This window comes from Salvelinus fontinalis, unplaced genomic scaffold (assembly GCF_029448725.1).
Source record: "Salvelinus fontinalis isolate EN_2023a unplaced genomic scaffold, ASM2944872v1 scaffold_1386, whole genome shotgun sequence".
NCBI lineage: Eukaryota > Metazoa > Chordata > Actinopteri > Salmoniformes > Salmonidae > Salvelinus > Salvelinus fontinalis.
The window spans coordinates 8,962-26,508 of NW_026601595.1; the positions used below are offsets into that span (position 1 = coordinate 8,962).

The 17,547-nt window shown below is 44.9% G+C and overlaps 1 protein-coding gene across 1 annotated transcript; it reads left to right on the plus strand.

Annotated features, from left to right (window-relative positions):
* Nucleotides 1–1,888: 1,888 nt before the first annotated feature.
* Nucleotides 1,889–16,167, plus strand: LOC129849220 (high affinity cAMP-specific and IBMX-insensitive 3',5'-cyclic phosphodiesterase 8A-like; the record flags this gene model as incomplete). Its single annotated transcript, XM_055916158.1, has 5 exons — nt 1,889–2,106; nt 2,714–2,846; nt 4,044–4,208; nt 4,595–4,724; nt 13,001–16,167. Coding segments are annotated over 5 exons (753 nt in total), but the record flags the coding sequence as incomplete, so codon positions are not given.
* Nucleotides 16,168–17,547: the final 1,380 nt, after the last annotated feature.

Genomic DNA, 17,547 nt, shown 5'->3' on the forward strand with positions numbered 1-17,547 from the left:
ACACCAAGGTCAGGGGGTTCAGGTAGTAAGATCACGTCACTAGCAACACCAAGGTCAGGGGGTTCAGGTAGTAAGATCACGTCACTAGCAACACCAAGGTCAGGGGGTTCAGGTAGTAAGATCACGTCACTAGCAACACCAAGGTCAGGGGGTTCAGGTAGTAAGATCACGTCACTAGCAACACCAAGGTCGTGGGTTCAGGTAGTAAGATCACGTCACTAGCAACACCAAGGTCAGGGGGTTCAGGTAGTAAGATCACGTCACTAGCAACACCAAGGTCAGGGGGTTCAGGTAGTAAGATCACGTCACTAGCAACACCAAGGTCAGGGGGTTCAGGTAGTAAGATCACGTCACTAGCAACACCAAGGTCAGGGGGTTCAGGTAGTAAGATCACGTCACTAGCAACACCAAGGTCAGGGGGTTCAGGTAGTAAGATCACGTCATTAGCAAAACCAAGGTCAGGGGGTTCAGGTAGTAAGATCACGTCACTAGCAACACCAAGGTCAGGGGGTTCAGGTAGTAAGATCACGTCACTAGCAACACCAAGGTCGTGTGTTCAGGTAGTAAGATCACGTGACTAGCAACACCAAGGTCAGGGGGTTCAGGTAGTAAGATCACGTCACTAGCAACACCAAGGTCAGGGGGTTCAGGTAGTAAGATCACGTCACTAGCAACACCAAGGTCAGGGGGTTCAGGTAGTAAGATCACGTCACTAGCAACACCAAGGTCAGGGGGTTCAGGTAGTAAGATCACGTCACTAGCAACACCAAGGTCAGGGGGTTCAGGTAGTAAGATCACGTCACTAGCAACACCAAGGTCAGGGGGTTCAGGTAGTAAGATCACGTCACTAGCAACACCAAGGTCAGGGGGTTCAGGTAGTAAGATCACGTCACTAGCAACACCAAGGTCAGAGGGTTCAGGTAGTAAGATCACGTCACTAGCAACACCAAGGTCAGGGGTTTCAGGTAGTAAGATCACGTCACTAGCAACACCAAGGTCGTGGGTTCAGGTAGTAAGATCACGTCACTAGCAACACCACGGTCAGGGGGTTCAGGTAGTAAGATCACGTCACTAGCAACACCAAGGTCAGGGGGTTCAGGTAGTAAGATCACGTCACTAGCAACACCAAGGTCAGGGGGTTCAGGTAGTAAGATCACGTCACTAGCAACACCAAGGTCAGGGGGTTCAGGTAGTAAGATCACATCACTAGCAACACCAAGGTCAGGGGGTTCAGGTAGTAAGATCACGTCACTAGCAACACCAAGGTCAGGGGGTTCAGGTAGTAAGATCACGTCACTAGCAACACCAAGGTCAGGGGGTTCAGGTAGTAAGATCACATCACTAGCAACACCAAGGTCAGGGGGTTCAGGTAGTAAGATCACGTCACTAGCAACACCAAGGTCAGGGGGTTCAGGTAGTAAGATCACGTCACTAGCAACACCAAGGTCAGGGGGTTCAGGTAGTAAGATCACGTCACTAGCAACACCAAGGTCAGGGGGTTCAGGTAGTAAGATCACATCACTAGCAACACCAAGGTCAGGGGGTTCAGGTAGTAAGATCACGTCACTAGCAACACCAAGGTCAGGGGGTTCAGGTAGTAAGATCACATCACTAGCAACACCAAGGTCAGGGGGTTCAGGTAGTAAGATCATGTCACTAGCAACACCAAGGTCGTGGTTTCAGTTCCTGCAGGGTTCACATACTAAAAATGATAATGGTAACAGTAATTTCGTGGTTTAAATAATATGAATATAATTGATAGGGCAGCAGGTAGCCTGGTCGTTAGATCATTGGGCCTGTAACCAAACGGTCGCTAGTTGGAATCCTGTCGCTAACTGCTCCATTAATATTAAATATGAAGAAAACACTCCTCTTCTTTCCCTAACAGCAAAGTCTGGAGCAGATTGATGAGGTGGCGGCTCTGATAGCAGCCACGGTACACGACGTGGATCACCCGGGACGCACCAACAGCTTCCTGTGTAACGCGGGAAGTGAGCTGGCCATCTTGTACAACGACACGGCCGTGCTAGAGAGCCACCACGCTGCCCTTGCCTTCCAGATCACCACACGGGACGACAAGTGTAACATCTTCAAGAACATGGAGAGGTACGGCTGTCTGTGGTTTTTCTGGGAGGCTGTTTGGTCTGTCTGTCTGTCCGTGTGTGTCTGTCTGTCCGTGTGTGTGTGTGTGAGAGAGACAGTGAGGCAGGGCAGTCATGTGATTTGAGTCCCAGAGCAGTGTGTCTCATGCAATGCTCTCCCTCGGATGGGGGAAGGTACACAATCACTCCATTCATTCCTCTCCTCTGTCACGACAGTCAGGAGGCTAGAACTGTCCAGAGGGGCTTTCAGCACATTTATTTACCAATGGTTTTTGTGTGAACGTGTCTCTCTCTGTGTTCTTCCCCCTTCTCCCTACCCCCCCTTCCTCTGTCCTCCACTGCTTCTTTCTCTCTCTCTCTCTGTTCTTCTCTCTTTTTCTCTCTTTCTCCCCCCCCTTCCTCTGTCCTCCACTGCTTCTTTCTCTCTCTCAATTCAATTCAATTCAATTCAATTCAAGGGGCTTTATTGCTTCTTTCTCTCTCTCTCTCTCTCTGTTCTTCTCTCTTTTTCTCTCTTTCCCCCCCCCCTCCCTCTCTCCCCCCTCCCTCTCGCTCTCTCTCTCTGTTCTTCTTTTTCTCCTCCCCCCCTTGCTGTCTCTCTCTCTCTGTAGGAATGAGTACCGTACCCTGCGTCAGGCCATCATAGACATGGTGCTCGCCACAGAGATGACAAAACACTTTGAGCACGTCAACAAGTTCGTCAACAGCATCAACAAGCCACTGGCCGCGCTGGAGGAGAACGGGGTGAGATGAAGGACAGAACAAGAAAGGAGAAAAGAGGGGATGAAAAAGAACAATAAAGTCCAGGTTAGATAGGCTCTGTGGTTAAACATGATGGCAGCAGGAACCTGTTCATGGCTTGGATCAGAGTATTGCAGCCAATACAGTATGTGTAGCTGTGTCCGGTCACGGAACAATCTAGAAAATACAAACGGTCTGTTTTAGATATCATTCTGCATCACGCTTACTCTAAAAATAGCCAACAGTTAGCTAACAGCATGCAGGTTAGAAAGAGGAGAGTTGAAGGGAGTCATTGTCTAGCCTGTGTGGCCTAACGTAGCCTTATAACGTAGCCTAGCCTTCCAGTGGAGCCTTCCAGCTAAAAGTTAGCCAACTGTGATGCAGGTTGAAGGGAGTTAGTGTAGCCTCCTGGCCTAGCTTCCTAATGTAGCCTTCCATGCATTGTAGCCTGCTAGCATAGCATAGCCTAGCCTCCTAGTGTAGCCTGCTAGCATAGGCTAGCTTACTAGTGTAGCCTGCTAGCGTAGCCTCCTGGCCTCGTAGTTTAGCCTGCTAGCCTAGCCTCCTAGTGTAGCCTGCTAGCGTAGCCTAGCCTAGAGTAGCCACCTGGCCACAGACAGATTAGCGTAGAGAGAGAATCTTACGGTCTGGTTCTATCTTTCTCACGATGGTGTGGAATGCACAGCACAGCCATTCTCCTCTATCACACAGGCCCTTTTAAGGAATATCATAGGAGGTTATTCTGCAATCTAACTAGTTAGCAATCAAACTAACCCTGTCTAACACAGTTAGCAATCAAACTAAAACACTGTCTAACACAATTAGCAATCAAACTAAAATACTGTCTAACACAGTTAGCAATCAAACTAAAATACTGTCTAACACAGTTAGCAATCAAACTAAAACACTGTCTAACACAGTTAGCAATCAAACTAAAACACTGTCTAACACAGTTAGCAATCAAACTAAAACACTGTCTAACACAGTTAGCAATCAAACTAACTCTGTCTAACACAGTTAGCAATCAAACTAACTCTGTCTAACACAGTTAGCAATCAAACTAACCCTGTCTAACACAGTTAGCAATCAAACTAACACTGTCTAACACAGTTAGCAATCAAACTAACCCTGTGTGCTAACGTTGTGTGTGTGTGTGTGTGTGTGCGTGTGCGTGCGTGCGTGCGTGTGACCTCTCCTTAGGGAATCGGCGACGAGGAGTCCGTCAAAGGCATCCTAACGTCCCCGGACAACCGGATCCTTGTCAAGCGCATGCTGATCAAGTGTGCCGACATCTCCAATCCGTGCCGACCGCTGGAGCTGTGTATAGAATGGGCCGGACGCATCTCAGAGGAATACTTTGCACAGGTACAGGACAGGGGTGAGAGGAGAGATGGGGAGAGACACATGATGCTGCTGTGTGGAACACTAATAGATACAGTAGAACAGAGCACCTTCGGGGATTCAGCAGTTAGCTGATGTGGAATGTCAAACACACAGCATACTGGAGCAGCATTCATTGATTGTTTTGATTAGATGTACTGTACCAGTCAGGACATATTGGTAGACACTCAGTAAAGACACTGTGTGTGTGTCTGTGTGTGTGTGTGTGTGTGTGTGTGTGTGTGTGTGTGTGTGTGTGTGTGTGTGTGTGTGTGTGTGTGTGTGTGTGTGTGTGTGTGTGTCTGTGTCTGTGTCTGTGTCTGTCTGTGTGCGTGTGCGTCTGCGTCTGCGTGCGTGCGTGTGTGTTTCAGACTGACGAGGAGAAGAGGCAGAGTCTACCGGTGGTCATGCCTGTGTTTGACAGGAACACCTGCAGCATTCCTAAGTCCCAGATCTCCTTCATAGACTACTTCATCACAGACATGTTCGACGCCTGGGATGGTAAGGACTTACGTTAGCTACCTGATCTAAGGCTTCAGCTCAGCGGGCTAACAGTGTTTCGATGCTTGGGATGGTAATAACTGTTAACCCTATCTGCTCTATATAACAGAGGACTTGATGACTTGTTCCCTGAATCTAATGTCTCAGCTTCACCTCAGCAGCTTCCTGAATCTAATGTCTCAGCTTCACCTCAGCAGCTTCATGAATCTAATGTCTCAGCTTCACCTCAGCAGCTTCCTGAATCTAATGTCTAAGCTTCACCTCAGCAGCTTCCTGAATCTAATGTCTCAGCTTCACCTCAGCAGCTTCCTGAATCTAATGTATCAGCTTCACCTCAGCATCTTCCTGAATCTAATGTCTCAGCTTCACCTCAGCAGCTTCCTGAATCTAATGTCTAAGCTTCACCTCAGCAGCTTCCTGAATCTAATGTCTCAGCTTCACCTCAGCAGCTCCCTGAATCTAATGTCTAAGCTTCACCTCAGCAGCTTCCTGAATCTAATGTCTCAGCTTCACCTCAGCAGCTCCCTGAATCTAATGTCTCAGCTTCACCTCAGCAGCTTCCTGAATCTAATGTCTCAGCTTCACCTCAGCAGCTTCCTGAATCTAATGTCTCAGCTTCACCTCAGCAGCTTCCTGAATCTAATGTCTCAGCTTCACCTCAGCAGCTTCCTGAATCTAATGTCTCAGCTTCACCTCAGCAGCTAACACAGTCAGTGTTTTGGGGCAAAGACGCTCGCATCACGAGCAACCTTCCCTAAGACCTTAAGGCTGGCTAGACTAATGTACCAATCTAAAAAATGTTATCTGACGTGGGTAAGTGACTGTCAGTGACAGACAGAACAAGAGGAAAACTTCTGATTCACAACCACATTAAGAAGTGTCACCATGTGTATTCTTCTGTTCTAACTCTCAACAGGAAGTTGAGACCCCGACTGAGTTCAAAAAAAATTATGTACAAATAATAATGTTTTTGGAAATTGGTCCACGGGCCTACAGAACCGTCAGCCGCCAGTTTTCCATCTATTGTCTAAACAGTACAGCTACGTAGTCTGCAGTATAGCTACGTAGTCTGCAGTATAGCTATGTAGTCTACAGTATAGCTATGTAGTCTACAGTACAGCTACATAGTCTACAGTACAGCTACGTAGTCTGCAGTATAGCTACGTAGTCTACAGTATAGCTATGTAGTCTACAGTACAGCTACATAGTCTACAGTATAGCTACGTAGTCTACAGTATAGCTACGTAGTCTACAGTATAGCTACATAGTCTACAGTACAGCTACGTAGTCTACAGTACAGCTACGTAGTCTACAGTACAGCTACATAGTCTACAGTACAGCTACGTAGTCTACAGTACAGCTACATAGTCTACAGTACAGCTACATAGTCTACAGTACAGCTACGTAGTCTACAGTATAGCTACATAGTCTACAGTATAGCTACATAGTCTACAGTACAGCTACATAGTCTACAGTACAGCTACATAGTCTACAATATAACAACATAGTCTACAGTATAGCTACATAGTCTACAGTATAGCTACATAGTCTACAGTACAGCTACGTAGTCTACAGTATAGCTACGTAGTCTACAGTATAGCTACATAGTCTACAGTATAGCTACGTAGTCTACAGTACAGCTACATAGTCTACAGTACAGCTACATAGTCTACAGTACAGCTACGTAGTCTACAGTATAGCTACATAGTCTACAGTACAGCTACGTAGTCTACAGTATAGCTACATAGTCTACAGTACAGCTACATAGTCTACAGTATAGCTACATAGTCTACAGTACAGCTACGTAGTCTACAGTATAGCTACATAGTCTACAGTACAGCTACGTAGTCTACAGTATAGCTACATAGTCTACAGTACAGATACGTAGTCTACAGTATAGCTACGTAGTCTACAGTATAGCTACATAGTCTACAGTATAGCTATGTAGTCTACAGTATAGCTACATAGTCTACAGTATTGCTACATAGTCTACAGTATAGCTATATAGTCTACAGTATAGCTACATAGTCTACAGTATAGCTATATAGTCTACAGTATAGCTACATAGTCTACAATATAACAACATAGTCTACAGTATAGCTACATAGTCTACAGTACAGCTATGTAGTCTACAGTACAGCTACGTAGTCTACAGTATGGCTACATAGTCTACAGTACAGCTACGTAGTCTACAGTATAGCTACATAGTCTACAGTACAGCTACATAGTCTACAGTGCAGCTACGTAGTCTACAGTATAGCTACATAGTCTACAGTATAGCTACGTAGTCTACAGTACAGCTACATAGTCTACAGTGTAGCTACGTAGTCTACAGTATAGCTACATAGTCTACAGTATAGCTACATAGTCTACAGTATAGCTACGTAGTCTACAGTACAGCTACATAGTCTACAGTATAGCTACATAGTCTACAGTATAGCTACATAGTCTACAGTATAGCTACATAGTCTACAGTATAGCTACATAGTCTACAGTATAGCTACATAGTCTACAGTACAGCTACATAGTCTACAGTACAGCTACATAGTCTACAATAGTCTACAATATAACGACATAGTCTACAGTATAGCTACATAGTCTACAGTACAGCTACATAGTCTACAGTATAGCTACATAGTCTACAGTACAGCTATGTAGTCTACAACATAGCTACATAGTCTACAGTACAGCTACATAGTCTACAGTACAGCTATGTAGTCTACAACATAGCTACATAGTCTACAGTACAGCTACATAGTCTACAGTACAGCTACATAGTCTACAGTACAGCTACGTAGTCTACAGTACAGCTATGTAGTCTACAACATAGCTACATAGTCTACAGTACAGCTACATAGTCTACAGTACAGCCATGTAGTCTACAGTACAGCTATGTAGTCTACAACATAGCTACATAGTCTACAGTACAGCTACATAGTCTACAGTACAGCTACGTAGTCTACGGTACAGCTATGTAGTCTACAACATAGCTACATAGTCTACAGTACAGCTACGTAGTCTACGGTACAGCTATGTAGTCTACAACATAGCTACATAGTCTACAGTATAGCTACATAGTCTCCTGTTTTGTCCACAATAGGCCCAAACATCTGTTGGCCTATAGGCTATCACAATCTTTCTGGATCATTATTTAATGCGGAATAACTTTACTCTTCAAGCCGTTCTTTGCTAGATACCTTCATGTGCTCCCCTGTATGTTGTGACCTTTTACATATTGGTCATTTAGCAGACTGCTGTTCTCCAGAGCGTCTTAGTCGGTACATCTGTACGGTACTGACTGTACTGACTGTACTGATGGTACTGATGGTACTGATGGTACTGATGGTACTGACTGTACTGACTGTACTGATGGTACTGATGGTACTGATGGTACTGACTGTACTGATGGTACTGATGGTACTGATGGTACTGACTGTACTGACTGTACTGATGGTACTGATGGTACTGACTGTACTGACTGTACTGATGGTACTGACTGTACTGACTGTACTGATGGTACTGATGGTACTGATGGTACTGATGGTACTGACTATACTGATGGTACTGATGGTACTGACTATACTGATGGTACTGACTATACTGATGGTACTGATGGTACTGACTATACTGATGGTACTGACTACTGATGGTACTGATGGTACTGACTATACTGATGGTACTGACTATACTGATGGTACTGATGGTACTGATGGTACTGATGGTACTGACTATACTGATGGTACTGACTGTACTGATGGTACTGACTATACTGATGGTACTGACTATACTGATGGTACTGACTGTACTGATGGTACTGACTATACTGACGGTACTGATGGTACTGATGGTACTGATGGTACTGATGGTACTGACTATACTGATGGTACTGACTATACTGACTGTACTGATGGTACTGACTATACTGATGGTACTGACTATACTGACTGTACTGACTATACTGATGGTACTGATGGTACTGACTGTACTGACGGTACTGACTATACTGATGGTACTGACTGTACTGACGGTACTGACTGTACTGACTATACTGACGGTACTGATGGTACTGACTGTACTGACGGTACTGACTATACTGATGGTACTGACTATACTGATGGTACTGACTATACTGATGGTACTGATGGTACTGACTGTACTGACGGTACTGATGGTACTGACTATACTGATGGTACTGACTGTACTGACTGTACTGATGGTACTGACTGTACTGACGGTACTGACTGTACTGACGGTACTGACGGTACTGACGGTACTGACTGTACTGACGGTACTGATGGTACTGACTGTACTGATGGTACTGACTATACTGACTGTACTGACTATACTGATGGTACTGATGGTACTGACTATACTGATGGTACTGACGGTACTGACTGTACTGACGGTACTGATGGTACTGACTGTACTGATGGTACTGACTATACTGACTGTACTGACTATACTGATGGTACTGACTATACTGATGGTACTGACTATACTGACTGTACTGATGGTACTGACTATACTGATGGTACTGATGGTACTGATGGTACTGACTGTACTGACTGTACTGATGGTACTGACTGTACTGATGGTACTGACTATACTGACGGTACTGATGGTACTGACTGTACTGACGGTACTGACTATACTGACGGTACTGATGGTACTGACTATACTGATGGTACTGACTATACTGATGGTACTGATGGTACTGATGGTACTGATGGTACTGACTATACTGATGGTACTGATGGTACTGATGGTACTGACGGTACTGACGGTACTGATGGTACTGATGGTACTGACTATACTGATGGTACTGATGGTACTGATGGTACTGATGGTACTGATGGTACTGACTATACTGATGGTACTGACGGTACTGATGGTACTGATGGTACTGACTATACTGACTATACTGATGGTACTGACTATACTGATGGTACTGACTATACTGATGGTACTGATGGTACTGATGGTACTGACTATACTGATGGTACTGACTATACTGATGGTACTGACTATACTGATGGTACTGATGGTACTGATGGTACTGACTATACTGATGGTACTGACTATACTGATGGTACTGATGGTACTGATGGTACTGATGGTACTGACTATACTGATGGTACTGACTATACTGACTATACTGATGGTACTGACTATACTGATGGTACTGACTATACTGATGGTACTGACTATACTGATGGTACTGACTATACTGATGGTACTGACTATACTGACTATACTGATGGTACTGATGGTACTGATGGTACTGACTATACTGATGGTACTGACTATACTGATGGTACTGATGGTACTGATGGTACTGATGGTACTGACGGTACTGACGGTACTGATGGTACTGATGGTACTGACTATACTGATGGTACTGACTATACTGACTATACTGATGGTACTGACTATACTGATGGTACTGACTATACTGATGGTACTGATGGTACTGATGGTACTGATGGTACTGACTATACTGACTATACTGATGGTACTGACTATACTGACTATACTGATGGTACTGATGGTACTGACTATACTGATGGTACTGACTATACTGACTATACTGATGGTACTGACTGTACTGATGGTACTGATGGTACTGACTATACTGATGGTACTGACTATACTGATGGTACTGATGGTACTGACTATACTGATGGTACTGACGGTACTGATGGTACTGACTATACTGACTATACTGACAGTACTGATGGTACTGATGGTACTGATGGTACTGACTATACTGATGGTACTGATGGTACTGACTATACTGATGGTACTGACTATACTGATGGTACTGATGGTACTGATGGTACTGATGGTACTGACTGTACTGATGGTACTGATGGTACTGACTATACTGACTATACTGATGGTACTGACTATACTGACTATACTGATGGTACTGACTATACTGACTATACTGATGGTACTGATGGTACTGACTGTACTGATGGTACTGATGGTACTGATGGTACTGACTATACTGACTATACTGACTATACTGACGGTACTGATGGTACTGATGGTACTGATGGTACTGACTATACTGATGGTACTGATGGTACTGATGGTACTGATGGTACTGATGGTACTGACTGTACTGATGGTACTGACTATACTGACTGTACTGATGGTACTGACTATACTGACTGTACTGATGGTACTGATGGTACTGATGGTACTGACTGTACTGATGGTACTGATGGTACTGACGGTACTGATGGTACTGACTATACTGACTATACTGACTATACTGACTGTACTGATGGTACTGATGGTACTGATGGTACTGACTATACTGACTGTACTGATGGTACTGATGGTACTGATGGTACTGATGGTACTGACTATACTGACTGTACTGATGGTACTGACTATACTGACTGTACTGATGGTACTGACTATACTGACTGTACTGATGGTACTGACTATACTGACTGTACTGATGGTACTGATGGTACTGATGGTACTGACTATACTGACTGTACTGATGGTACTGACTATACTGACTGTACTGATGGTACTGATGGTACTGATGGTACTGATGGTACTGACTGTACTGATGGTACTGACTATACTGATGGTACTGACTATACTGACTGTACTGATGGTACTGACTATACTGACTATACTGACTATACTGATGGTACTGACTGTACTGATGGTACTGATGGTACTGATGGTACTGATGGTACTGATGGTACTGACTGTACTGATGGTACTGACTATACTGACTATACTGACTATACTGACTATACTGACGGTACTGACTGTACTGATGGTACTGATGGTACTGACTATACTGACTATACTGACTGTACTGATGGTACTGACTCTACTGATGGTACTGATGGTACTGACTGTACTGATGGTACTGACTATACTGACTGTACTGATGGTACTGACTATACTGACTATACTGACTATACTGACTGTACTGATGGTACTGACTATACTGACTATACTGACTATACTGACTATACTGACTATACTGATGGTACTGATGGTACTGACTATACTGACTGTACTGACGGTACTGATGGTACTGACTGTACTGACGGTACTGATGGTACTGACTATACTGACTATACTGACGGTACTGACTGTACTGATGTTACTGATGGTACTGACTATACTGACTATACTGATGGTACTGACTATACTGATGGTACTGATGGTACTGACTGTACTGATGGTACTGATGGTACTGATGGTACTGATGGTACTGATGGTACTGACTGTACTGATGGTACTGATGGTACTGACTGTACTGATGGTACTGATGGTGCTGACTGTACTGATGGTACTGACTATACTGATGGTACTGATGGTACTGACTATACTGACTGTACTGACGGTACTGACGGTACTGATGTTACTGATGGTACTGACTATACTGACTATACTGATGGTACTGACTATACTGATGGTACTGATGGTACTGACTGTACTGATGGTACTGATGGTACTGATGGTACTGATGGTACTGATGGTACTGACTGTACTGATGGTACTGACTATACTGACTATACTGACTGTACTGATGGTACTGACTGTACTGACTGTACTGATGGTACTGACTGTACTGACTGTACTGATGGTACTGACTGTACTGATGGTACTGATGGTACTGATGGTACTGATGGTACTGACTATACTGATGGTACTGATGGTACTGACTAAACTGATGGTACTGATGGTACTGATGGTACTGACTATACTGATGGTACTGATGGTACTGATGGTACTGACTGTACTGATGGTACTGATGGTACTGATGGTACTGACTGTACTGATGGTACTGATGGTACTGATGGTACTGACTGTACTGATGGTACTGATGGTACTGATGGTACTGATGGTACTGACTGTACTGACTGTACTGATGGTACTGACTGTACTGATGGTACTGATGGTACTGACTGTACTGATGGTACTGATGGTACTGATGGTACTGACTGTACTGACTGTACTGATGGTACTGATGGTACTGATGGTACTGACTATACTGATGGTACTGATGGTACTGACTGTACTGATGGTACTGACTGTACTGACTGTACTGATGGTACTGACTGTACTGATGGTACTGATGGTACTGATGGTACTGACTATACTGATGGTACTGACTGTACTGACTGACCGACGGTACTGATGGTACTGACTGACCGACGGTACTGATGGTACTGACTGTACATCCTCATTTTAATCCGTCCTAAATCAATCATTCAATGATCTTTTGTCCCCAGCGTTCGCAGACCTTCCCAACCTCATGCAGCACCTGGACAACAACTTCAAGTATTGGAAAGGCCTTGACGAGCGGAAGCTGCACAGCCTGCGTCCTCCCCCAGAGTAGGAGCACCCTGACTGGGGTCGACGCCAGGCCCTGGGCCCCTCCTTGGTTCCTGTCCGTCCAGGGCTACCAAGCCTTCACTCTTCTGCTTCTGTAACACGCCATCAAGCGTCCACATGTCCGTCCAACAGAGACAACACATACTGACGGACGGACGGACGGACGTGCTGCAGCAACACCAGGCTCTTGCTTCATACATAAACATCGCTAGCTGAGGATGGATGATGGACAGACACACGACGCCTCAGAGTCCTTATAAACAACCAGTGCCTGGTGGGCTTGTCTGTATGCTCCTACTGCTGCCAGTGAGGCTGTGTGAGGGACTGTTCTTCTCCCAGCCAACCTAGTGGTGGATGTACCATCCCCCTAGTATTCACACACACACGGGTTCCCCCTGCCTCTCTGTCTCTCTGCCAGTCAGAGGCTGATGATGTTACTGTCTCTCTGCAGACTGACTGCTGGTTCACTGTTGGTAGAGCTACGGAGAAACACACAAACAAACTGAACATTGAGATGTCAGGTGGTTTCAAGTCTCTGGCACCTCCAATGAAAAACTGTTTGGAGGATCAGCTGATGGGACAGGTCACAATACACAGTTTTTCCTTCCAAATGGCACCCTATTCCCTATATAGTGCACTATTTTTAGGATAAAAGAGTCTATGGGACTTTGGTCATGAGAAGTGCACTTTATATAGAGAATAGGGTTCCATTTGGGATGGCCCACAATGTCAAATCCACATCAGACTGTACTACCCAGTGTATGGTGGGCATTCGACCGGATAAATCCCTATATCGCCTCCCAGTGGCCACCAGGTTGAACTACACTCCACCTCCACTGGCTGCCACCATCACCCTTCACTTTGTCTTCTATCTGTATTTCTTTTGTTTCTTTGTCCAGAAGCACCTCGTCCACTAGAGGACCTGTAGCGACGGGATGGGACACGAGGCCGTCCTAAACACACTAAAATTGTGTTCAATGTAACACCCTATTCCCTTTATAGTGCACTACTTTTGACCAGAATCCTAGTCAAGAGTAGTGCACTATTGCCGTATAGGCCCTGGTCAAATGTAGTGCACTATAAAGGGAATAGGGTGCCATTTTTGGACGTATCCAGAGACATACGGTTGTGTGGGGTGGGGGTGTGATCACGGGTGTTCAGTGGGTGGAGCTAATTAACTGTCCTCAGGCCCCTGGTGAAAGACACAAACATTCAGACATCTTGGTCATAGCTAGGTCATTATTACAGACAATTTTGTATTTTTATTTTGTTTTAAATGTTCCATATTTTCTTTACAACAAAAAAAAACAATGTGTAACATCAATTAATGAATTAACGGATGAAGACGATGATGAAGAAATTAGAACAAAAATAAGAAAAGATGAAAGAAAGAAAAGCCAAAGCTGAATAACATAATATTATATAACTCTCTGAGTCTTGTCGATGAGGAGGAGGAGGAGGAGGATTATTATCCATAAGAAAACATTAACGTTATAAACATTTTATTTTATTTTAGTACAGTATCAGTTTGAATGGACATCTTTGTGTTGCACTGTAAAACAACAGTTGTGTATAATGTCTCAGTGATTTAGTCCATGGACGGGAATCGGGACAATAACTTGTGGGAATAAGCTGCTGTTGTTGTTGTCTCATCACCTCTGCCAGTGTGTGTGTGTCACATTTCAGTTGAATACATTCAGTTGGACAACTGACTAGGTATCCCCCTTTCCATCGGCGATCTCACCTGTCTGTGGATTTAACAAACGCTGTTGACCGACAAAAAGGAACTCACGTCATCCCGCTACAGCAGAAATCTGAGAACAAGAAAAACTATGTTTTGGACTAGAAATTTTTCTCACAGAAATGTTTGTATCAGGTTTATCCTACTGAAACAGACTGCCTTATTTTATACAATATTTCTACAGTACATCGTCCTAGCTACAGTACATCGTCCCATCTACAGTACATCGTCCCATCTACAGTACATCGTCCCATCTACAGTACATCGTCCTAGCTACAGTACATCGTCCCAGCTACAGTACATCGTCCCATCTACAGTACATCGTCCCATCTACAGTACATCGTCCCATCTACAGTACATCGTCCCATCTACAGTACATCGTCCCAGCTACAGTACATCGTCCCAGCTACAGTACATCGTCCCAGCTACAGTACATCATCCCATCTACAGTACATCGTCCCATCTACAGTACATCGTCCCATCTACAGTACATCGTCCCATCTACAGTACATCGTCCTAGCTACAGTACATCGTCCCAGCTACAGTACATCGTCCCATCTACAGTACATTGTCCCATCTACAGTACATTGTCCCATCTACAGTACATCGTCCCAGCTACAGTACATCGTAGAGCTACAGTACATCGTAGAGCTACAGTACATCGTCCCATCTACAGTACATCATCCCATCTACAGTACATCGTCCCAGCTACAGTACATCGTCCCATCTACAGTACATCGTCCTAGCTACAGTACATCGTCCCAGCTACAGTACATCGTCCCATCTACAGTACATTGTCCCATCTACAGTACATTGTCCCATCTACAGTACATCGTCCCAGCTACAGTACATCGTAGAGCTACAGTACATCGTAGAGCTACAGTACATCGTCCCATCTACAGTACATCATCCCATCTACAGTACATCGTCCCAGCTACAGTACATCGTCCCATCTACAGTACATTGTCCCATCTACAGTACATTGTCCCATCTACAGTACATTGTCCCAGCTACAGTACATCGTCCCAGCTACAGTACATCGTCCCATCTACAGTACATCGTCCCATCTACAGTACATTGTCCCATCTACAGTACATCGTCCCAGCTACAGTACATCGTCCCATCTACAGTACATCGTCCCAGCTACAGTACATCGTCCCATCTACAGTACATCGTCCCAGCTACAGTACATCGTCCCAGCTACATTACATCGTCCCATCTACAGTACATCGTAGAGCTACAGTACATCGTCCCATCTACAGTACATCGTCCCATCTACAGTACATCGTCCCAGCTACAGTACATCGTCCTAGCTACAGTACATCGTCCCAGCTACAGTACATCGTCCCAGCTACAGTACATCGTCCCAGCTACAGTACATCGTCCTAGCTACAGTACATCGTCCCAGCTACAGTACATCGTCCCAGCTACAGTACATCGTCCCAGCTACAGTACATCGTCCCATCTACAGTACATCGTCCCATCTACAGTACATCGTCCCATCTACAGTACATCGTAGAGCTACAGTACATCGTCCTAGCTACAGTACATCGTCCCAGCTACAGTACATCGTCCCAGCTACAGTACATCGTCCCAGCTACAGTACATCGTCCCATCTACAGTACATCGTCCCATCTACAGTACATCGTAGAGCTACAGTACATCGTCCCAGCTACAGTACATCGTCCCAACTACAGTACATCGTCCCATCTACAGTACATCGTCCCATCTACAGTACATCGTCCCATCTACAGTACATCGTAGAGCTACAGTACATCGTCCCATCTACAGTACATCGTCCCAGCTACAGTACATCGTCCCATCTACAGTACATCGTAGAGCTACAGTACATCGTCCCAGCTACAGTACATCGTCCCAGCTACAGTACATCGTCCCATCTACAGTACATCGTCCCAGCTACAGTACATCGTCCTAGCTACAGTACATCGTCCCAGCTACAGTACATTGTCCCATCTACAGTACATCGTCCCATCTACAGTACATCGTCCCATCTACAGTACATCGTAGAGCTACAGTACATCGTCCTAGCTACAGTACATCGTCCCAGCTACAGTACATCGTCCCAGCTACAGTACATCGTCCCAGCTACAGTACATCGTCCCATCTACAGTACATCGTCCCATCTACAGTACATCGTCCCATCTACAGTACATCGTCCCATCTACAGTACATCGTCCCAGCTACAGTACATCATCCCAGCTACAGTACATCATCCCAGCTACAGTACATCGTCCCATCTACAGTACATCGTCCCATCTACAGTACATCGTAGAGCTACAGTACATCATCCCATCTACAGTACATCGTCCCATCTACAGTACATCGTCCCATCTACAGTACATCGTCCCAGCTACAGTACATCGTAGAGCTACAGTACATCATCCCATCTACAGTACATCGTCCCATCTACAGTACATCGTCCCAGCTACAGTACATCGTCCCAGCTACAGTACATCGTCCCATCTACAGTACATCGTCCCATCTACAGTACATCGTCCCAGCTACAGTACATCGTCCTAGCTACAGTACATCGTCCCAGCTACAGTACATCGTCCCATCTACAGTACATCGTCCCATCTACAGTACATCATCCCATCTACAGTACATCGTCCCATCTACAGTACATCGTCCCATCTACAGTACAGCGTCCCAGCTACAGTACATTGTCCCATCTACAGTACG